This window comes from Babesia bigemina, assembly GCF_000981445.1.
Source record: "Babesia bigemina genome assembly Bbig001, chromosome : I".
NCBI lineage: Eukaryota > Apicomplexa > Aconoidasida > Piroplasmida > Babesiidae > Babesia > Babesia bigemina.
This window is the reverse complement of record NC_027216.1, coordinates 1,309,337-1,330,903: the sequence shown is the minus strand read 5'-3', so window position 1 is coordinate 1,330,903 and position 21,567 is coordinate 1,309,337. Positions and strand designations below refer to the sequence as shown.

Sequence of the window (21,567 nt, the reverse complement as noted above, 5' to 3'; positions counted from 1 at the left end):
CCGAGTAAATAGCCAAATGTTATAAACGAGCAGCTGGTAAAAAACGCATGTCTATAACACTGTTGCATACACTGCGACAGAAAACAGCCAAAACTATTCACCTAGGCTTAATTTCTCGTTCCCCTATGTTACCATCAGTACGCGTAACTTCGCCTTTCCTAGGAGGGCGTACGTATCGCCGCATGTCGTTCAGACACTGTGCAATACGGTCGGCCGTTATATCTGATTTTCCGAGCGCTGAAATGAACGTGTTTAGGCGAGCCTCTGTCTCTTTAATATGGCCGAGGTACCCTTCGTGCTCCAATTGCGGTGATAAGACGCGCGGGTACGCACCTGCAACCGTAAGCAAGCTGACCGCTTTGAAGATACACGACACCAAAATTTCACCAGGAGTGTAGTCCAGACAAATCCGCGTTTTGTAGCAATCTAGCACCAATAATCCGACTAGATCATCCATCTTTAGGGCCAAATCTTGCAAATCCGACAAGTCTTTAGCAATTGCGATAAGGAACCTCCGTACGTATGACGGAATCAACTGAGGAACATAAAAGGCTCACAGCTCAAGCAACATACCTTATGAGGAAGCGGCACAGGGCCCACGTGATAGTTTAAAGCGTGAAGTAGGTGGTTCTCGTGTTCTATTAACTGCGACTTCAGCTTCAATATTTCCTATAGAATCGTGAAGGGGTACTAAACCAAACTAACCTTGCCCTCGTCTTGCAACATCCAGCGAGACACGGAAGGTGGTGACGAGCTATTTTTGCTCTGTGCAACATACACCTTGTACAACACTGATGTAAACTCAAAAATCTTGCCATTCGACTTATTAACGCGCACATCGTCCTCGCGGTATTTCCAAGCGAGTAAAACGCATGATGCAGCAATAAGGAACTGTTCGTGGCGTTCCATTTTACGGGGAGATCCTGCGGATGGTTGCAGAGACTCACGCCATCGATCGCTGGCGTTCCTGTACATCTGCAGGTAAACCAGCGAAGTCAGCACAACCGAATAAGGTTGGTTCAAAACCTTGCAGAGCGTCAAGATAGTATCGCTAGCCTCATGTTCACACTTCTCTTCCTCGACGTCATTGGATGTCGGTTTTCGTGACAAAAAGTGTGATACGAGATGAAACCTCGCTCGCATATTTAGACGGATCCTCTCGCGCAGTGGAGACGATCCACAGGTCTCAGAAACTGCGGAAGGCAAATCAGTATTTACTTCAGAGGCCGAATACGACAAATGCTCCTCTTTTGACAATGTGTTAGACGTCCTCTGCTGCTTAAATGCCTTCGAGGGCTCCGCTCCTCCTTGACGTTTACCGGCATCATTTCTCATTCTTCTGCTACTGAAATGTCTTAATTATGAGATAATTAAACGCCGATGGTCCTCAAACACCGGCCATCAGGAGACTACGGCGATGCCCGAGAAAGATGTATTGGGGTAGACAAAGTCCTGTAGGTAAATGATAAACCTGTTCCATTCAGTGTAATTAAATATCCAAATTAACGTCATAATGAAGTTCAGAAATATTCAAAGGCAAACATCGCTCCGGTGATAAACAGGTGCAACGCGGCAAACAACGCGCACGACGCTTGGTTTACGAATTTCATGGTGTACTGATGACCGTTTTTAGCATCGCATGTGCACATTGCAGGTAACGTAGGGCCATCGTTAGACAGAAGTGCCGTATAAACGATAACGTTATGCTGGGATGCCGATCGGTACTGCCGTAATGTCACATTTCCTATCAAGCCGTCCAACCCTACGACATCACCCTGATGCATCCACTTTGACGGGCACGACCACGGGTGTGAAGTACCGTCGCAAACATATACCAATGCTGTAGGTTTGTCACTTAAGGGAACCTCGCATAAGTATGGGTTGGGCGCAGTTCCAGTAAAAGGTGGAGCCGAGGCCTCCGTGTGACTCGAGAAGTTGCAACGAGCCACGTTGATATTATCTCCGACGTGTGCGATGGCACTGAGGCCATTTGGAGCATCGGATTTTGCGGAGTGATGCGGAACCGCAGACAGTAGCATCAGGCGAGTGCACAACAACGCAAATAATGCTTTCATCGCCCCAAAATAATGTTTAACCAACAGCGTTCCAATTAGGTACTGTCAAAGGGAATCCAGATGGGTGAATGAATCTGCTGGTTACCGTTGATAGTTCACTCTGAGAAGGAGCACAGCTGTGTAAATGGCAGCCTCAATGCCACATCGCTCCGTCGACTGTCTACGATTACGCAGAGCGTAAATGCCACCTTATGCGTTGATATTTGGCTGTTCGTACTGTTAATGGTCTGCAGCGATTGTTTGCTCGCAGGCTTGAATATGCACAGCTGTGATAACTTTCTGCAATTTAATCTACCAATGGCACTGCTCATAAGTGTTTCAGTGCATCAGGATTGGACGTTAACATTACGAAAAAATACGTTGGAAACAGTGTAGCCGTTGCTCCTTTGGGGTGTCATTTTAGGCATTCCCCGCATTCTGAAGATGCACAACGTTGTTGTACATCATGTGCTTCAACACTGTACTCCATAACGTTACATGCTACACTTTGTTTTTGTTGAATAATCTACGTAAATTGCTCATTAAAGCAATAACGCATTATTCGACTCCGTCCTATTTCGGCGGCGTACCACAAGCGAATACGTGTACATAAGACTCTGCATAACTTTACGCGCCGATATATCATTTCTATGTCGCAATGTGCACAAGCTGCGTGGAAAGTCTCTGATGTTAGTAATAGCCATCCTATAATGGTTTGTTCAGCATCTTTTTATTGTTGGTTTACTCAGCCGTGACCGTATTATCTCAACAAGTATTGCTGGATCGTGCTTATATACATTGTTGATAACACGATTTCCGTAGGGTAGAGATGATCCGCTATGGTCATTGGCGTGCTGGGAAGGAAATCCATGCTAGGCATACTGACGAGGATTAAAAGTACAAAACATTTTTATAACATGGATAAGTATTATTATCAATATATGAGAACATATAGCATTATACCTCATATATTTTGCATTTTGTTCTTCCGGTTCTTTTTTTATGAAAATTCTTCGATACCGTTGGCTATCTGCTCCAATGGGATGTCTGTCCTTTCCAATGACAATTAGTTGTTTAATGTTTTTGTCGAGACAAACTAGTATACATTACATGATATGTAAAAGCATTATCTGTTTGAAGTTTCCAAAATTCATACTATGAATTAAAATCTAAAATTGAAGCCGTATATTACATGAAATAAAGACTGGGATTTTTCGCAATTCTTCTGTGTTGTATTACTCGTTTTAATTCATATCGTTGTTATAACAAACACGAAGGAATGTTGCACAATGTGCATTCTTTCTGAGCGTGTCACGAAAACCCGAAGTTGCGTACAACTACTGCGATAAGCTCGTTCCGAGTCAACACCTAATACGTTTTACCTCCTCTCTTAAGATCTTATGAGCGCAGTCATATAAACACGTACGAAAATACAAATGGCAAGCTTAGTTTCATTGCGATTACGGAGGTGGTGCGTACGGATGACTGAAACCCTTTAATCCACATGTAATCGAATGTTTCGCGAACTCCCACGGGATTCAAAATTTTAGATGAATGCGTTATCACTCTTAAATAGCAACAGTTAGTGTTTATATGTGGTCGCAAATTTTGGTTTTTAGCAATGCCATACAACAAAACGTTCAGCATTTGAATGTTAATGAACCACGCCAGCTTCCTTGCACTCCAGTACGCCATTGGCGAAGGAGTAAATCCAAATAGGGCACAGATTAGACGTATTTTACCTGAAAAGAGTGCGTGTAGACATGCCATGTCAAGGCTGCTAAACAAGCGGCATTCTACTGCCCAGCTCCTTACATCCTCAACCCACCTGAGTGTTTCAACCAAGTGTTAGTGGAGGGTTAAGTGAACGACCTAAGCGAAATCAGCACGTCGTTGGTCGATGTTCCATCCAGACATTTTGTCACACTGAAGTTCAACAGCAAACACGTAGGATCAGGGAAGACTCTGAGCCAGACCCCGCCGTTGGAGTGCCAATGCGTGACCATCAAGGGCGTCATCCTGTCTACCATCCAGATTGAAAACTACTACTCCAAGTAACAAGTAGCACAGATGTGGTAACCCACTTGGCAATGAACCACTTTAATTGTCATAATTCATGTTGGTACCTTTGTTGGTATGTCTCCAGTGGCTGCATAGTACTTGCTTAGATTGCGATAGTTGTCGGTGCTGAGTTGGCATCGTATTTTTGTGTTAGCAATGCCATGTCGTGCCAGTAATGGGATTTTACGCCACGTCCCATAAGACAAGTAGTGTATGTCTGGCACACTTTGGGAAGGTGCAAGGTTTTGCGTTGGTGATCTCATAACAACCTGAAAATCAGACAATGCCCGAGATACTCAACAAGAGATTGAATCCGGCAATGATCATTGTACCTCAGTAGCTTCACCAGTTGAATCAACCAACTACCGTGTGAGCACTTGGCCACCCTACACGATTGGAGAAAAATAAAACTGGACAGCAGTTCATTTGCTCACTCCGTGTTCACAGCACTTCACATCATGACCATTCGTGAGGCTGAAGTGACTTATACTGGTAATTACTAAATCACAGTTACCCGTGCCCGCCCTACGCAGCGGCAGCCTACAGCTTGCTGGGATGGATGGAAGGAAATTAGAGAGCGATTCAGAATGGGACGTTAGGTGTGAGAAAGGTGATACATGTGCGAAAAACACGGCTAGTGTCAGATGGGTATGAAACGTTCTCGACACCCCTTGCCTCAATGAGGACTCCGACAGCAGCAAGGTAGGGATGTAAAAAGCTGCATCAGATTAAGTCGTTTAATGTCAGCATAATGACACTACATAGAATGATACTCATAGAAGTGGTTTTTCGTGTGTATTGGGATCGTTGTTCAGCCTAGTAGATGTTAGTGCTTCAGCGTGAATGGCAGAACGCCCATACCAGACACGAATTGCGTAACCTTAACAAGGTACGCATATCCGTCGGATCCATCCGATTCTACGAACACGTAACAATAACAATCAGTTATGTCGCCCACTTTAGGCGAAAATCTGGTACCTCAAATACGGTTGCACAGCGATGTATAGGCCAAGCTCAGCATCACAAGGGAGCAAAATCGGAAACAGTTATGGTGGACCCATCAATGCGATTGTATTGGCAACTGCCTACATTCCAATGGAGTGCTGCGTCGTAACACTAAACGTGTCACTGCATTTTCTCAGTGCACTTGATGCTGAGTTGGTGATCTTGGTCAGTGTCTCAGAAGTGTCTCTCCAGACATAGTAATACTCCACGGGTAGCCTTAATCATCTGGAGGCCATACGTTTTGCGTATGCGTAATTATGAGTGAGTTTGGCACATCTTCGTACGTATTAGCTATTGGATGGCAAGACCCTCTAACATACTCCTCAAACCATGGTACCTTCTCAAGATTGTATGCTTCGATGCACGCATATTACGTGTGCACAATTCAGTGTCTGACATGCCATCCTGATACTTGGACACACCAATGTCATGCGTTGATGATACTGCATGCCTGGTTAATGTTCTAGATAGAGCTACGATGCCAGCATGGTCGCCATCGCACTTTAATTTCACAAGCATTTGATATCCCAATAGCTTGTTATATCTTATACAATAGCGTCTATAATAGATAGACGAATCACTCTTGTGATTACACGCCTGTAAGGCGCAGCTGAAGTGAAGGTCGCCAGTTTAATACGCAGCTGATCACCACGTGACCTGTGAATAAACCACAGATTAGATACGTGTATATCATTTGCAGAATTCAATGCATCATTACAAAATGGTGTACAAGTCGTTGACTGAAGCTCCTCACAACCTCAAGGAGGGTATTGATTGGTTGATGGCCGTGAAGGGAACTGATGCTGAAAAGAACCTGAAGGCTTTAGGTGAGGCAGTTCACAAATTTCTCGCAGACAAGCCTGTTGGTAGCATGAAGGTGCCAACGCTTGAGAAAATAAAGAGCGTTTCTAAGGAGTTCTTGCAAAAGCCGCGTTTTAAAGACCTGTGGTACGTAAAAGACATGCTAGATAAATTCGATGGGCCTATGAATAAAACCAGACATATGTGGTTGAAGCGTCAAACTGCTAATTACCATAGCGATTATGAGAACATCATACAAACAGCGGGTATCACTGCTAAACACATGGTAGAGAATGTAAATGATGTTGTAGATGGCTTTGAAAAGTTATTGGAAAAGGTGAAAATCCCCGATCAGTATAAGTCTGCTTACACTTCAGAAGCGACTTGGGTGGCATCATGCGGAAAGCGGCCGCAGGTTTGCGCAGTGGTCTTCGTTGGAATCGCACCAATGCTATACACAGGTCTACGTTATGTGTGGGATTCCGCAAGAGCTGCCATTCGAAACGGTCGGAATTCTAGCGAGGAGATGGGTTTGAAAGACGTGTTGAAGGCCGTGGGATACGAGGAGCCAGGTTGTAACATTAGTATAAGCAGTTCAGATATACGCAGTGCGTCCAATGATGTGCATCCGTATATATTGGACAAAATTTACGACATCGGTGGATTCTGGGCTTTCTATGGATCACAAAATGTGGTAACTGCAAACGATATAGAAGCTGGAATATCTGATGGCGTTGAAGAAGTTATGGAACCCGTAGAGGTGGAAGAACCTGTAGACGACGTAAGCGGTGAGGAACCGGTGAATGCTGCAAACGTTGAAGAACCTGTATATTCAGTCAAAGCGTCAGAACCTGTAAATGCTGTAAACGTTGAAGAACCTGTGCATGCTGTCAAAGCATCAGAACCTGTAAATGCTGTAAACGTTGAAGAACCTCTATATACCTTAAGAGATGTGGCAGAGTTACAACACGTAGAACATGTAAAACCTGTAAAGACTCGCAAATTCTACATGGGCAGCAGGGAAGTATACGGAATACCCGGGGTTGACATTGATATGGGTTTGGTGAATGCCTGGAATTTCAGAAAGGGTAAGAAGCCTGTCAAAACACTTACTGGGCTAGGATCGGACAACATTTATTATCCGGGTGCACCAACAGTGGCGAACTTGAACGCTGCTAGCTTCATTTGATAGGCGTTTTGTTTATTCATGTAGCCAAGGAGTTATTCTTTCAATAAATTTGTTAATTATACGTTGATGTCTACTCCTCCATTGTATAGTGTCTACAGCCCATTGTTGTAAAGATGCTAACCGACCTACCTAGTAAACAACCTTGTAGATATCGTATTAGAACTGTAGTCAGAGTATTAGTGGCCGAGATGTAGGAATAACTGCTGTGACCCCGTCACCTCGGAAAGCGCTAGAAATATTTGATACTCCATCTGGATTCCTCGGGAGTACAATCGCCAATGTGCCAATTGCAATTATCAACCAAGACATTTTGCAGGGACACATAGATACAAGATGGTGAAGTGAAAGGACCTGGAGGACCCTATGACGTGACAGTTTGAGCAGAAAACCGCGATCCTTGTTGTCCCCCTACGTTATGACGTGGGAGGGAATAGTGACAAAGGAGCACAGCAAGTGTAGACGCGACTTGGGCATGTCGGATCGCATGGAGTCTCACATACAACGGGTAGTGATCCAAGAAACACATAAAATAGTGATGAGGGACATGAAACCGAGAGAAGACTACGATTCCGTAGAAGACCCTCAAGCCCAAACTGGATGGATGCCCGAATGGATGGCACCGGTTGCGTTCGGCAACGTACCGACGGGAATCACGCATCCAACAACAGCGTGAGGCGGCAGCCCAGCAAAATCGAAAATCGGCCCTAGGCACATAGCCACATAGCACACTATAAAATGATAACATAATAATAAAAATAACACGATATTTTGACAGGAAAATTTTACCTTCACGAACTAAAGTAAGGTTACACGAAGGCGAAGTTACCCAACTACTTCGCCGCACGCAGTGATGTTGGCAGATTGAATTTAATAAATGTAGTGACCAATGTAAACCCTCATGCTTACGCTGGCAATAGAGAAGAGAGTTAATAACGATCAGAGTGTTGGTATAATGGCGTTATATAAACATAAATCATTTATACCGTGTATTATTTCTACAGGTTTCATCTGACTTTCAACCTATTATCGACCGTCTCAGAAATTCTCCTTTTGCAGTGTTTATGTCAACACTGTCTCCTCGCTTAATGTACGATGGTACGAGCACCACCATACCATTTTCCAGCGTCGCAGCATAGTTGCCTGGGTTAACATCTGTTACCTTATACTGTATTTGGTGAGGAACCAATAACCCGATAATTTGTCCCCTCCATCTAGATAGGGTAACCTTTAACTCTAGTTTGAGGTACTTCAATTTCTCCAGCGATGAATTCTTTGGGACTAGTATCTCGAAACCTTCACTTTGGAATCGGTGGTCCCCGGATCGTTCGTCTACTCCCTTGTAAGTACACGAAACCTTATTTGGTGTTATGACGCTCAATTTCGTCCCATCTGCGAACGAATGCGATATCTCCTTATTATTTATCAAGTTCCGCATTTTTACTTTATAATGTCCTCTAGACCTGGCTTGAGATACGTGCTGCGACGCTAGAATTAGGTGGACATCACCCTTGTGAAGTACGAAGTTTGAAGCACGAATTTTGTTTATATGTGTGGGCTCTTCAACGTCCGTTTCTTCCGTATCATCCACAACGTTTTCTTCCACATCCGCAATTCCAGTGCGAACAGTACGTTCTGGATATCTGCGCAAATCCTTGACAGGCTCCAATCGTCTGGTTTCCGCTCGTTTGAAGAGGGTGGCTAGTGGGATCTGGCTCAAAAGTTGTTTTATAAGTTTTTCATTCCCCCCTTCAAGTATGTCATCCCTAGCTTTTCTTTTTTCTTGTGATGTGAGTTCTGAAAGGTTAATATGTTTAGGTTTATACATCTGTATAATGTTGTTCCTATAACACGATCGCATTCCTGGCATACAACGACGTGTACTTGTTTCGCACGCCATATTGGCTCGACTGAACCGATAAAAAACGTCGCAGTTCCTGAAAGATGGTGAATGCATCCAGCTATAGCATCTCACATCGTTCTGACCTGAAATCTTTTTAGAAAAACAAAACACTGCAAGGAATACGTATACAACAAACCACCTAATCCAAAGTTTAGCGTGCACTCCGTAGTATTAAATATACGCGCAACCACAAGTAAGTAAAAGCAGGCTACGTGTTGTACTTATGAATGAGTGGTAGAAAACGATGTAATGACATTGTTGATATTTACCGTTATAAGAATCACTATAAGCATTAAGTTCGGTTGATAATGGTCGTTCAACACAAAAGATTCAACGCATACCTGGATACGAGAAGGCTGTCACGTCGACGTTTAGCAAAAAACCGCTTTGCAACAAACAAATCAAAAATGAGACTATCGGCATATTGCAGCATGAGAAACATTATGAAAAAACAGCTGACACCTTATTACTATCCTTCAATGCCTGTATTTTTTGCTATTTGGGTTATGTAGAGATAGAATCTCGAAGCAATGGAATGACAATATTTTTAAAGAATACGGCTGGTGTCTTGTTGGTTCAAACAAAGGCTAATAATTTTTCAATTCATCGGGTGACATTATTCGCTAGTATCAGTGAGATTCAGCTTAGTGTGTTGCAGCAACCGCTCATCATTCCAATGTGTGCTTCATCATTTGAGATTCTACGCGACGTCCATATGTTAAAACATGTTGATGTTGGCACCAGACGAATGAGTTATAGAAGTCAAAATTTCAGGACGGTACTGTGGTTTATGATCATGGCATGTTTACAACACGAACGCAACAGTGGAGGCGTACGGGTTTTGACCTCATACGATTCATATTACGAGTCTTTAAAACGTCACGGTCATAATACTAACATTTTTACTCATTAGAGAGGCTGCCTCAAATGTCTGTATGTACTAGGGGCACACGCTCAAATCTTGGCACTATACACCGCCTTTGCGCTTTCTTCCTCACCTTTACCTTCTCGAACGTTTTCCGTACGATGTGATACTATTTGTAAGTCCACCGAACGCACTCGTGTTGGTTTTGGGTATACACTTAAGAGGAAGCTCTATGGTGTACGCGGTAGATTTAGCTGCGCTGGTTGCGACGAGCCCTGCAATGTGAACGCATTTGTCGAATATGGGATACAACCTCCTCTTGGTTTTTAAGTCCACGTTCTTCAGTGCCGTGAAATTATAAGTGTAGCTGCCACCTGCCAGATAAATGGATAACCACAGGATGTAGCACATGAGCTTCTGCAATCCCTTCGAATTTATGATGTAATCGTTTGAAGGTGCCCTTTCATAGAAGGCGCTGAGTATCCACGTGGCGATTTCATCAGGTACCCTGAAACTACTATTGTTGCCACAGTGTCGACTTACCAGTGTGCCGCTCCCAGAAAATCCCGCAGATTCCTTGCACCAGAAAATGGTTTTTCATAATTCTTTAGCAACGTTACGAGCGAGTTTAGCACCGTGAGTCCCTTCGCAGTTTTGTTTTTTTCTAGACAAAAACTGCCATTCTTGTACCCTTCGAAACACTTCTTGCACAAGTCCAAGGCAGTGCTCGTGATGTTGAGTTGTCTCGCGTTCGCTGCAGGATGTTGGGGAAGCGACAGCATATTCAAGAAAGGCTCTCCCGATAAATCGGGGTTTTGCATAATATCCTCACCAACAATCTCGTCTACACTGGTCAAAGACAGGAGATCCGCAGCTTCTGCTCGGTGCGTTGGTAGTAGCTCGAGCCTCATCTTAGTTTCAATCTCCCTGTCTACGTACACCACCGACTCCTTTATATGCGAGCCTGCTTTCAATCCGTCATCAATTCCTTTGGACTCCAGAATAGATGTAACCGTCTGTTGGAATCCTCGGTTGTTTATGGACCTAAGGTCCATGTAAATGATATTTCTCAGATCGCAATATCGTTCATCGAATGCAGCGAGGACCTCTGCGATATATTTTGATACGATTTGCTGCATAGTTTCCGTGACATTCGACGCCCCCTGTACGTTCGCTTCTTTGGTTTTGCTTAAGTGAGCAGCAAACTCGCTGCATACGTTTCTGAGAATTGTTGTTTTGTCAGTGATACCACGCTCAGTCAAAAGCATCAGATGCTGTTTGATACGCTGCATATCAATTTCAGTTAAAAGCCCACCGGAGAAATAATTCCAGTCCTGCCAGAGGCAACCCCATTCGATGTTAGAAATGGCCTGATTCATATGTGGCACACCTGTAAAACCCTACCTTTGCAATGGCATCCGTAGAGCCCCGCCACATAGCGGCTGTGCCACTATTAACGTATTCGTACCGCATTAGTTTTTGAACCATTCTTGATAGCATGCGTCCTTGTGAAACCTCCGAGGTAAACAGCGATGAGCACTGGGTATCATTTAAATTACAATAATCATAACGTACCACTTCCTGTTGCTGCGCCACCATATTTGGGAGTATTCGCGCGGTGTAAATGTTGCATTTGAAAGTTCTGATCTTATCCTTCCCTATGAATGCAACGTGCTCGATCCTGCAGGCCATTATTGCGAACTTTCGATTTCACTTACGGAGCAGCAATCGGTGACGCGTGATGTCTTATAACAGTTTCGTTTATCAATAAGGCGTCCTTGCCGTTATTACCACGTTCTGCATCTCTAGCCAACAGCGCAAAAGGCATAGCGCCGGATTTGTTCTGTTTACTTTGTTGAAGCAGTCGATCGGCAAAGTTTTGTTTTTTTGGGGAAAATGTTCTTCTCAGACAATTTTGAGAAACTAAACCCACGGCGGACGTCCTGCCCTTATCATCCTTCGAGTAGTAGGTGTGAAGCGGGGGATACATCCCACCGACGTAGTGCGTCACACCATTCTCTCTAGTAGACGGATTTGAGACTATTCCATGATCATAGTATGGTTCAAACGCATTAGAAACAATATCCGCATGTGTTTGACCGGTCACGCCGAATAGTTGTTGCATATGCAAGTTTCTCGGAATTTTGGCAGTCTCATCTATTAATATCCCCCCCTGATGCGTTTTCTTCGTTGAACCGTTGTCTGAGAGCACAGTAAGCGCTTGATTGCCGTATCTGTTTCTATACGACGTTATGTACGTATTCATCACCTCCTGATCGTCATCAGAGGCGCTGGCGTCGCTTGATGATTCCACAACATCGTCCTGAAGTACATTCAGCTCGTAGAATCCATCGTCAAAATCGTTGAACACAGCTCCATCATCACGATCTTCAAAACACGAATTGCCGTTCCGATCCACTATATGACCTGTACAAACGTATTTTCAGGCAAAACTATCGCATGTAACTAACATAGGTTTGCAGAAACGCTGTTTTCTTGGAATGGCTGTCCTTTGATAGCACCTGATACAAATGCTAATGTGCTTTTATTGTCGAAAGCGGTGTTATCATTGCTGGAAGACTGCTCCTTCTTGTGTTTGATGAGTGCCAGGGTGTCAAGCAGAATACTACAGGCTCCTCTCAACACCGCTTTGTCCACCGCGGCGTTGTCGGAGATTATTTGCCTAACAAACTCGCCAGCATCGTTCACTGGTAACACATCTTCCGCGGTAACGGTAGCGATAGTAACAAAGTCTTGCCTTATGAGATTTCCGCGTTCCTTACACTGCTGTACGGCCGCTGTTTTCAAAACGCGTTCACATTCTTTATGGCGATCCATACCGCAATAGTCCAAAAGTCATATTATAACACAGAATCGAGATTCATCGACCGGCACATTGGACCTATTTTTCGGCGCGGGCAAGCTGCTCGCGGCAGAGACAAGGTGAAACCACAACTAATAAACACATGGAAGATGCAACTGCGCGTAACACCTGTGATAAAAAGCTAATCATTAATATTTGTAAGCAATTTAGGTTGCTTTGGCTACTGTTTTCGTGCCTGAAGTTGGATGTGCGCGTGGCTACACAGCTAAGTTAGTATTGTCTGTTTGCCTTCCACAATTTATAACGGTTCGTTTTCTTCCAGAAGTAATACATATCCACTATCTCCTGAACTGTCTTAGTCGGTATGTTTCGCTGAATTTCGTGGAACTCTTTACCGTGCTTGAACATGCCTAATTCAAAAAGAACAATCTCTTTGGGCCCCCAAAGATCCAACATTTGCTCTTGCCGTAAGTCCGAAGTGAGCATTGCGAATGAAACCCTGAACCTAAGGCTCAGCTTCGAACATTGGAATTCAAAGGGGTCATCGCTACCACAGTTATCGGGTATGTTATCCGATGTGTTCGCATTGCTGTGAATGCTCTTTGGGATACACGGCCGCAGCGCTTTTGTCGGTGAAATCGACCTGTCGACACATCGTTTTATTTCCGACGCTTCCTCATCGCTGGACTCATCTGGTTCAGTGGCACTTTCCATTTTCTTTTCCGCGGAATCGTGCTTCTCCCTGACACACAAAGGCTTTCCACAGTACATACGTTCACTCATCTCCAAATACTCTTCAAAAAGCAGCATCCTAGAGCTTTCAGACCCACCATTGACAACTGTGACCTCTTCATTTGTGGAATCTGGTAGTGGAAGTTCCTTCTCCTGCACTATACCGGGTTCAACGTCGTTTGCTTCTTTGACGCGCTTTACATTACGAACCTTGCCACTGATTTTCGCAACTGCGGTTTTTGCAGTTGTTTTGGTTGCGTATTTGCGTTTTATTTTCGCAGCTGCTTTCTTCGCAGCTGTTGTGGGAGTATCGGGCACGTAATCTTGATCTCCACTATCGTCGTCGACAACCGCAATGCTGCTTTCCTGGTCCTTATCATTGCTATCCACAGAAAGATCGCCATCATCTGGTTGTGTTTTATCCACATCGCTAGGCTTGTTGTCTACTTCTATGATTGACATGGCGATTGCTTTTTGTAGCTGTTCCTCGTACGTGTCGCCGGCCAGATGGTCGTCATTGGCGTAAGACGATGTCGCATTATGTGACCGTATTCTAGCACTAGTCCGCTTTGGAACCGGTGTAACCACTGGCCCGTCATTCCCCGCCATCGCACTTTTCACCTTTTCCTTCTTAGGGGTTGGAGAAGCATGCACAGCCGTCTCTCGGACGCCTTTTGGCCTTCCTCTCTTACGCTTTATTGGTGAATTATTATTAGTGGTCCGAAATTCGGCTTTTATGACGGTGTTCTCCACAACGTCGCCCCCCTCCGGAGTGTGTGTTTGAGGCGTCTCCGGTAAATTCACTGGAACATAGTCCGGAGGCGCGTGAATGCCATCATCTACAGCGCTAATTTCGTTATCTGTAACCATGTGTTCCCCCACATAAAGTTCTGTAGCTTGCGGTTCCTCGTCTACCCGCAGCGAGGCGGCACGCCTTTTAGAAATGCGCGGCGATAACGGCCTAACACGCACCAAAGTTGCTGCAGTCTCATCTGCAGTGGAATCTACAGGCACAGGATCGTTCATTATTGGTTTTACAGGCTCATTCAGTGGCCTGCGTTTATAACTGTATCTCAGCTGCATTTTATCGTCGGCTTCGTTTGAGTGTTTTGGATCCGCGAGCACATCAGACCACCTCGATGTCGCTCTTCTGGTACTTCTAGAACCAACCATGATATTATTATGAGCGAAATTGGTGTCTTCTCTCTCTGCCTGGGGTGTGCTTCGTACCCTATTGCCAACATAACCATTATCTCGCGATGTCGTAATCGGTATAGGCGTCGGCTTCGGCCGCATGTTATATTCTCCATACTCATGGTTATATACAGCCCTCCTTGCATATATATACGTCCTGTCGTAGTGCTTTGCATAGGAATCTTCGTAATCGTAACTTCTATACCGTCTACTATAATCTCGCCTAGGAGTATCGCGGTGTGCCCTTTCTTGCGCGCTATAATAACCTCGACCCGTTGTGTGACGACCGAATCTGTCCTGCACATGCTCCGATGGTTCGCTTTGTGCCGAGGAAACAAAATGATCCCGCAATCTGCTCGGCCGACGTGAGGCCGCATATTCGCGACTGAGTTCCATTTTTAAAACCTTTCCTCTTAAGCTAAGTCTTGTCTCATATGCGGTAGCTAGATTGCCCTACATGAGGTGGTTACGTAACTAGGGCGTTCCGCAACGCGATCGTGTTTATGCGACTGTCGTGGCGTCGCGTCCGATCGATGCTGGCGTTATATCTACGATCGAATTGCGACACGTTGACGCGACACATCGTGACGGCGTTAGAAATATGCCGTATGTACCCTTAAACTTTGCGCTACTGCCGAAATATTGCACCATATTGCTGTCCTGCATTCCATGCTGTCGCTTGAACGTATGTGAAGCACTTGTTTTTGCGCATTCATTAAATCGAATACGTACAACAACAAGATGCTAATAGATGTACACTGCGGCACCGATGGCCCTAGTTGAGTTCGGCAGTTCGCTTCGCAGCTGTTACGTTGTGTGTCGACATCATCGTTTTGTATATAGTCGACTACGTTTTATAGCGACGAACTTTTGCGCCAAATTGGTAGTATTATGTACAATTAGAGCGTATTACTTTATGCAATACGCATTGGATCGCGATAAGTCAGCGTGTGGACACTCATATTCTCCACCGAAGGGGCGTACCTGGCCACGCCGAAGTAACGACCATCACCAGCCTTACATAGATACACACTACGCTCACCATTTCGCTGTGAAAATTCGTTTTGTTGCCTGCTTCAAATTGGCAGACTCCGTTTATTCCAGGCCACACAAAGTATTGACGGTGTACGGTTTTACTCGGGGCTCGTTACTTTCAAACTACCGGGCGCGGTAACCAAATTCTATTTCATGTAATACTGCGGTGAGCTAGCCGTGGTCAATAGGTGCCTATGACCATGATTTGGCGCCGTCTATTCGGCCGTCTGCCGAAACAGCTCCGCGGTGTTCCTCCGCTATGCGGGACATCGCACATATCGCATCGCTCTTTTGCGAATACATCAGATGCAAAAGCTTTAGAAATGATGGACGGCCACGGCGTAATGGGTTCCTACGCGAAAGCCCTCTACCTCGCAGCCAAGGATGCTAGTTGCGTTGATAGCGTGATGGGTGACCTAAGCACTCTGCACGATGCGATGAGCACATGCAACGAGTTTTCCGTATTCATCAGTAACCCCTGTTTGCGTTCATCAACCAAGGTTGCATTTCTTCGTGACGACCTGAAGACGTTAGGTTTGCCAGAGATGCAGAAAGAGACTTTGAACTGTCTGGAGGTGCTTTTTACGCAGCGCCGATCTGGTGATTTTGCCGAGTTGGTAAAGCTGTTTGAGACTCTCTACATGGCAACGAAGGGCCAGGTGAAGTGCTATGCTCATTCCGCATGTGAGTTGAGTCCGAAACACAAGGTGGCTCTTGAGAATGCGCTGAAGAAACGTCTTGGCGGTTCCTCCCAGCCGTCTGTCGTTTACAAGGTTAATCCCAGTCTGATGGGAGGTTTGGTTGTGCGTATCGGTGACCAGGTGATAGACGCCTCTGTCAGTGCAAAGCTTGATCGTGTGCACTCAAGGCTATCGTGCAATTCCTAGTCGTCGACATTTGAAGATAGGCAGACTACACACATGAATATGGAGTCGGATGCGCTTTCTCATTATGGGATTGCCGGCGCAAGTGGTTGTTCTGTCACGCCATGTATGTGCTAACAGCGGCACCAAATAGTAAGCCGTCGCACTCGTCTGAATCCACATTGACAGCCACGTTAATCTGATTGTGCAATATGTAACGGTTATTACTGTTTGGGAAAATTGCCCGCATTGCGAGAACAACATTATTAATGTCAGGTATGTTTTAAAGCATGAGTGTAACATATCAGGACGCAACCACACTGTCCACAGGATGAGGGCGTCGTTTGATCACTTGAACGATGGTCCTCCGTGGGCGTGAACGCCGGTGTAGCCGCTTTTATCGTCGTGCAAACGCACGGGAAGGGTTTCTGTCCCCGAGTATAAGGGAGGACCCGCTTTCTCCACCAAAACCGTTGCGTCGGTATCTAGAGCTCGTGCAGCTGAATTAATCGCTGCGCAGAAGCCCATGAAGTCCAATGTGCGTGCGCCCTGCTAAAGGTGATCTTCGACCGCATTGGCGCCTACTTTGGTTCTATGCTTGACGAAGATGACGTCTACGTCGTTAGCAGTGAATTTTGAGTTTAACAGACCCGCTTGCTTGAATAATTTGACGAACATTCTGCTTTCAAGCTGCCCGGTTGCTTTGTTTGCATAATTGTTGAACGCGGTTCTCAGGTTTTCGGTATCCATAGTGGCGAGAGAATTTTTATTTAAAATTGGAACCTTACTACATGCTTTACGTGGCCCACCGCTGGAAGCGACGGTCGCTCAGTTTCAGCGTTGCGTTGAGTCTGCATTTTGAGCAAAGGTGTTAGTGCAGCTGTGACGTGGCTTTAGACATGTCTATGTGTTCCATTTAGGAGTATGCAGTATCATCGGGAATCCTAATTGACCCAAAGTATTTGTACACACATGTGATACCGATGTGATTACTTAATGACGCTTTTATGTGCAGCTTGACGTGGTCTCTCTCGACCTCGTGGCGGTATCCTGGCCGAAAGAGCAATGTGTACCCCCTACCCTGGGTGTTCATTACAAAGCACCATAATTTGACAATTAGTTACAAATTAAACCCTTCGTTCGTTTCTAACTTTCCGACTTTTGTGCCGTACGCTGGCGTCTGTGCAAGTCGTGGTCCTCTACCTGCGCATTGTAACGCCGTCGTCCGTGGCCGAATTTTTTTGGATTCCTATTTAATGCCATTATAATGGGCACGCCGAGTTCCGCTTATGACGGCCTCGTCACCTATGTTGACAACAGGAAGGTGCCAGCTGCAAAATATGTTGTAAGTGGCACCTAATTTTTCGTGCTTTAGTCGTGTCAACCCTGGAACAGTTTCTTTGATGTTACAGGGTATGCGAGTCAGGGCAACTTTTGCGTGTTTGACGTGTCTCACCTATTTTCCAGGCCGACATCGAGAAGCTTGTAGGAGACCGTGATCCCGCTGTAGTGACGGAGAACGGTAAAGAGCTTTTAGCGTGAGTTCGCAGTGCCGTTTTGCCACGTTAACGTTAATTTAGGAAGTATCGATTCATGGAGAAAAGCATGGTGACGAAGCTTACTGCGCTTCACAACAAGGTGCCGGAGCTCAAAGACGCATTGACGATCATAGCGCAAATCGAGAAGAGGGGGGTGAGATTTCGACAATTGAGTTCTTGAAATGACGTTTGTATAGGCAGACGATGGAGGCGACATGTACACGTACTTCAAGGTATCGGACACGCTCTACTCCGAAGCTCGTATAACATCCACGAAGACAATTTTCCTATGGCTGGGGGTACGTTGCGTTATCGTGGAGTCATAAATTTCAGGCTAACACAATGGTTGAGTACCCCGTGGATGAGGCTATTGCGCTGCTCAAAGATCAGCTTAACGTGGCTCTTGAGAGCATCGAAGATATTGTATGTTTTCCGTTTATCGTGCTGCATCCGTGTTAGAAAAAGGATTTATCGTGGATTCGCAACCAGATAACAAGCACCGAGGTGACGGTTGCTCGTCTACACAATTACGGCGTGATGAAGAAGAGTGCCGCCACTGCCAAGGCAGGGTCGTAGCTCCGGTTGGCTTTTCGGCCGCAAGACCACGTGACGAACGAGACCAACATCTCACCTTCAATTATCAGATGCACACAACGGAGTGCGCTAACAATTCATGAATCGAAGATGACGATGTAAAATGCCAGTAACAGCAGCAACAGTTAGACCTTCGGTGACAGCACAGATCGCATTATCACACGCTCTGCAAAACGCAGATTAACGCATACATTCCACGATACACAACACATATCTATCTAATAAGCAGGACATGTTGTTTTTTGAATCCAAAAATTGTTCTGCTAATTTTTGTTCAGTTGGTGGGGCATGTGAGGCATCACCCGGATTATGTGCTGCCAACATCACGACGACCGCCGAAATCGTTCAACTTCAGTCGACTGTGCTCGTACAGGATCACTTCTATAGTGAATCTGGTTATCGATGCCATCAGCGACAGTTGCTGTCAACAGCCGTGATGATGAGATGTACGTTCTGCCGTCTGCGGAATTAAGTTATCAAATGTTCACATTTGCTTGACGTCGATGAAGTAGTTAACCTATACGGTGACTGCGGTATTGAACGAATCTGAACGGCGCACACTGATCACAAACACGCCTTTTAGGTGGGCTCTAGCCATTTACATATATTAGTTGGGCTGTATTGCCCATGCGGTCGGTCGCGCAAACATCTGCGGGTGCTTTGCGTGGATTGGTTTCTGGCATAGCTTTACGGCGTCACGCGGGTGCAATTCCGCTGTGCGCCGCCCCTTATTCTGCAGCTTGGCAGACGCCGCCCCGCTCACTACGGTGTTCCGCCAGGTGGTTGTGCGCATTGCGGCACTGCACTAAAGTTCATTGTCTAATACGAGTCAAATTAGAGTAACATTCTGCGCCGCCCCTTAGTTCCCGCTTATGTGTCGGCTCGATGATGAATACGGCATTCAAGGCCCCTTTGGGGCTGGGACTTGCCGTATAGCGCATATACGATGCAATGGCCTCAATTTCGGGGGTAGTCGATTTCGATCACATAGGGCGACCTTAAATCGCAAAAGTATATTGTTGAAGTATACTGGAAAAAATGCTCATCTGCTCCGTGATTGGCTCCTAGAGTAGTCCCTGGCTCCGTCGCTGCAACACAATGCGGTGTGTAGGGAGCAACCGAAACTTACGAACGCTTGGGACTATCGTGGTTACGCCCTCTGCTGTCCCCTCGCATTCTGCAAAAGAATATAAAGCAGATGTCTCACACGCACCTCGGTGAGGGTCTGTCCATAGACCTGGACATGCGCCTGTCCCTTTCGCGTGACCTGTACCTCTCTCGCGACCTCGAAATAGAACGCCTGCGGTGTCTGTCGTACGACACTGATCGGCGGCGCCTATCTCTCGAGTATGACCTGTCGCGGCTTCTGCGTCTCCGACGCTCGCGGTTCCTCTGCAAGGCTGTCAGCTCCGTCTTATGGCAAGTGACCGCCGGGGCTTGTTCTTCAGTTTTCGAATGAATCATAGCCTCCGAGCGGCGCGGCTTGCGAATAAATCGCCGTGACCCGGCGTCTTGGCTTACCATCTGGTAGGGGTCTGATCTTCCGTGTTTCGCGACGAAGACCTCGATTTTGTTACCGTCCAGTTCGTATCCGAACATCTCACGCATGGCTTCATCGGCGTCGGAGTGCGAAAAAAATTCGACGAATCCAAATCCGCGTGGCTTTCTCGTGTAGTAGTCGAGCGGCAGGTACACGTCACGGATTTCGCCGAACTTAGAAAACGCGGAGCGCAATTGTTCGGGCGAAGTCTCGTACTTAAGGTTCCTGACGAGCAGAGACGCGTGCCGTCTATCGTGGCGTTCACGGCTACCCATGGTTAACCGATTTCGCCTGGAATCACAGCAGAAATGCTGCTTGTTAAATGGCGGCGACAATTATATGCGAAGAATTAATTTTATTTCTTCGTAAATTGCGCTCTATTGTTTGTTGTAATTGTGCCATAGGCCGACGCCGTCGGCTCCCCATTTGCTGTCGTCCGGCTTCCACGTTACCGCGGCACGGCGATACGCCGAAACTGCGCCGACAAGTTGCTGCGGCATCACGGAGTAGCTTTATCTCTCTAGAATCTTTACGCAGCACGCAAATGCGACCTTTGTATTCGGATCAACCTATTGCTCGTGTCATCTGTAGGGTACGGACGTTTGGCGCCATTTTTTGCGGTGGTTCTAATGTGAATAGGCGTTTTGACTGGGTTTTCTGCCTGTCTGGTTCGGGCTCCGTAAGAAGCTGGTAGCTCTTTTGTGACGTGTGTGTGACATTTTGGGTTCCATTTCGGGCCAGCAGCCATACGCCTAGCCTTCCTGGAGTGATGGAGAATTTTTAGCAGCCTTTAAAAAACATGTAGCGTATAACGGTTTGCATTCTCTGCGTCATGCGTTGGCACGTTGAGCCCAACATGGGCATCCACGTCCCGGCGCCTCCACTGCGCCCGGCACACCACTTTTTACTCCGCATTTTCTTTTACTAGCACACGCGATATATTTTGCCAAAATGGAGAGCGGTATCAAGGTTCCCCAGGAGACCATCCAGGCCTTCAACCAAATGAAGCTGAAGAAGGCCTGCAAGTACATGATCCTCGCCATCAAGGGCGATGTAGTGACTGTAGCCGGTCAGGGATCTGGTGATGTTGAGGAGCTTTACTCCAGCCTCCCCGCCGATGACTGCGCCTTCGTTCTCTACGACACCGGTATGTGTGCTCGCGTAATGTACAATGTCTCGCAGGCCGCTACGTCGTGCTCTTCATGTACGCCGCTCCCAACGCCCCCACCAACTCGCGCACCATCTACTCCACCACCAAGCAAACCGTCGAGAAGGCTCTTGAGGGCTCCAAGGTGTACAAGCACCTCGTTGAGGAGAAGGACGAGATTGCCGAGGCGCTTAAATGCTAGACAATTATGACATGTATACGTAA

At 46.1% G+C, this 21,567-nt stretch overlaps 11 protein-coding genes across 11 annotated transcripts; 5 read left to right on the top strand and 6 right to left on the bottom strand.

Moving 5' to 3' along the window:
* Window positions 1–97: 97 nt before the first annotated feature.
* On the bottom strand, window positions 98–1,335 carry BBBOND_0106120 (hypothetical protein, conserved; the record flags this gene model as incomplete). The annotated part of the gene is made up of 3 exons (XM_012911035.1): window positions 98–535; window positions 574–669; window positions 706–1,335. The coding sequence occupies 3 exons, from the start codon at window positions 1,333–1,335 to the stop codon at window positions 98–100; spliced, it is 1,164 nt and encodes a 387-aa protein (XP_012766489.1).
* A 4,506-nt stretch (window positions 1,336–5,841) lies between these two features.
* BBBOND_0106110 (hypothetical protein) lies at window positions 5,842–7,110 on the top strand (the record flags this gene model as incomplete). Its single annotated transcript, XM_012911034.1, has 1 exon — window positions 5,842–7,110. The coding sequence occupies one exon, from the start codon at window positions 5,842–5,844 to the stop codon at window positions 7,108–7,110; it is 1,269 nt and encodes a 422-aa protein (XP_012766488.1).
* Window positions 7,111–7,525: 415 nt separating this feature from the next.
* Window positions 7,526–7,783, top strand: BBBOND_0106100 (hypothetical protein; the record flags this gene model as incomplete). The annotated part of the gene is made up of 1 exon (XM_012911033.1): window positions 7,526–7,783. One exon carries the CDS (start codon window positions 7,526–7,528, stop codon window positions 7,781–7,783), a length of 258 nt encoding a protein of 85 aa, XP_012766487.1.
* A 342-nt stretch (window positions 7,784–8,125) lies between these two features.
* Window positions 8,126–9,452, bottom strand: BBBOND_0106090 (hypothetical protein, conserved; the record flags this gene model as incomplete). The annotated part of the gene is made up of 2 exons (XM_012911032.1): window positions 8,126–8,951; window positions 9,352–9,452. 2 exons carry the CDS (start codon window positions 9,450–9,452, stop codon window positions 8,126–8,128), a joined length of 927 nt encoding a protein of 308 aa, XP_012766486.1.
* Window positions 9,453–10,010: 558 nt separating this feature from the next.
* On the bottom strand, window positions 10,011–12,713 carry BBBOND_0106080 (hypothetical protein, conserved; the record flags this gene model as incomplete). The annotated part of the gene is made up of 6 exons (XM_012911031.1): window positions 10,011–10,383; window positions 10,419–11,245; window positions 11,280–11,414; window positions 11,451–11,556; window positions 11,594–12,302; window positions 12,347–12,713. 6 exons carry the CDS (start codon window positions 12,711–12,713, stop codon window positions 10,011–10,013), a joined length of 2,517 nt encoding a protein of 838 aa, XP_012766485.1.
* A 256-nt stretch (window positions 12,714–12,969) lies between these two features.
* Window positions 12,970–15,021, bottom strand: BBBOND_0106070 (hypothetical protein, conserved; the record flags this gene model as incomplete). The annotated part of the gene is made up of 1 exon (XM_012911030.1): window positions 12,970–15,021. One exon carries the CDS (start codon window positions 15,019–15,021, stop codon window positions 12,970–12,972), a length of 2,052 nt encoding a protein of 683 aa, XP_012766484.1.
* An 833-nt stretch (window positions 15,022–15,854) lies between these two features.
* Window positions 15,855–16,547, top strand: BBBOND_0106060 (ATP synthase F1 delta subunit, putative; the record flags this gene model as incomplete). The annotated part of the gene is made up of 1 exon (XM_012911029.1): window positions 15,855–16,547. The coding sequence occupies one exon, from the start codon at window positions 15,855–15,857 to the stop codon at window positions 16,545–16,547; it is 693 nt and encodes a 230-aa protein (XP_012766483.1).
* Window positions 16,548–16,795: 248 nt separating this feature from the next.
* Window positions 16,796–17,273, bottom strand: BBBOND_0106050 (hypothetical protein, conserved; the record flags this gene model as incomplete). The annotated part of the gene is made up of 2 exons (XM_012911028.1): window positions 16,796–17,008; window positions 17,109–17,273. The coding sequence occupies 2 exons, from the start codon at window positions 17,271–17,273 to the stop codon at window positions 16,796–16,798; spliced, it is 378 nt and encodes a 125-aa protein (XP_012766482.1).
* Window positions 17,274–17,790: 517 nt separating this feature from the next.
* Window positions 17,791–18,637, top strand: BBBOND_0106040 (prefoldin subunit, putative; the record flags this gene model as incomplete). The annotated part of the gene is made up of 6 exons (XM_012911027.1): window positions 17,791–17,868; window positions 17,991–18,061; window positions 18,104–18,215; window positions 18,259–18,360; window positions 18,395–18,484; window positions 18,521–18,637. The coding sequence occupies 6 exons, from the start codon at window positions 17,791–17,793 to the stop codon at window positions 18,635–18,637; spliced, it is 570 nt and encodes a 189-aa protein (XP_012766481.1).
* Window positions 18,638–19,697: 1,060 nt separating this feature from the next.
* BBBOND_0106030 (Ser/Arg-rich splicing factor, putative) lies at window positions 19,698–20,470 on the bottom strand (the record flags this gene model as incomplete). The annotated part of the gene is made up of 3 exons (XM_012911026.1): window positions 19,698–19,743; window positions 19,785–19,832; window positions 19,869–20,470. The coding sequence occupies 3 exons, from the start codon at window positions 20,468–20,470 to the stop codon at window positions 19,698–19,700; spliced, it is 696 nt and encodes a 231-aa protein (XP_012766480.1).
* A 676-nt stretch (window positions 20,471–21,146) lies between these two features.
* On the top strand, window positions 21,147–21,544 carry BBBOND_0106020 (hypothetical protein, conserved; the record flags this gene model as incomplete). The annotated part of the gene is made up of 2 exons (XM_012911025.1): window positions 21,147–21,342; window positions 21,378–21,544. 2 exons carry the CDS (start codon window positions 21,147–21,149, stop codon window positions 21,542–21,544), a joined length of 363 nt encoding a protein of 120 aa, XP_012766479.1.
* Window positions 21,545–21,567: the final 23 nt, after the last annotated feature.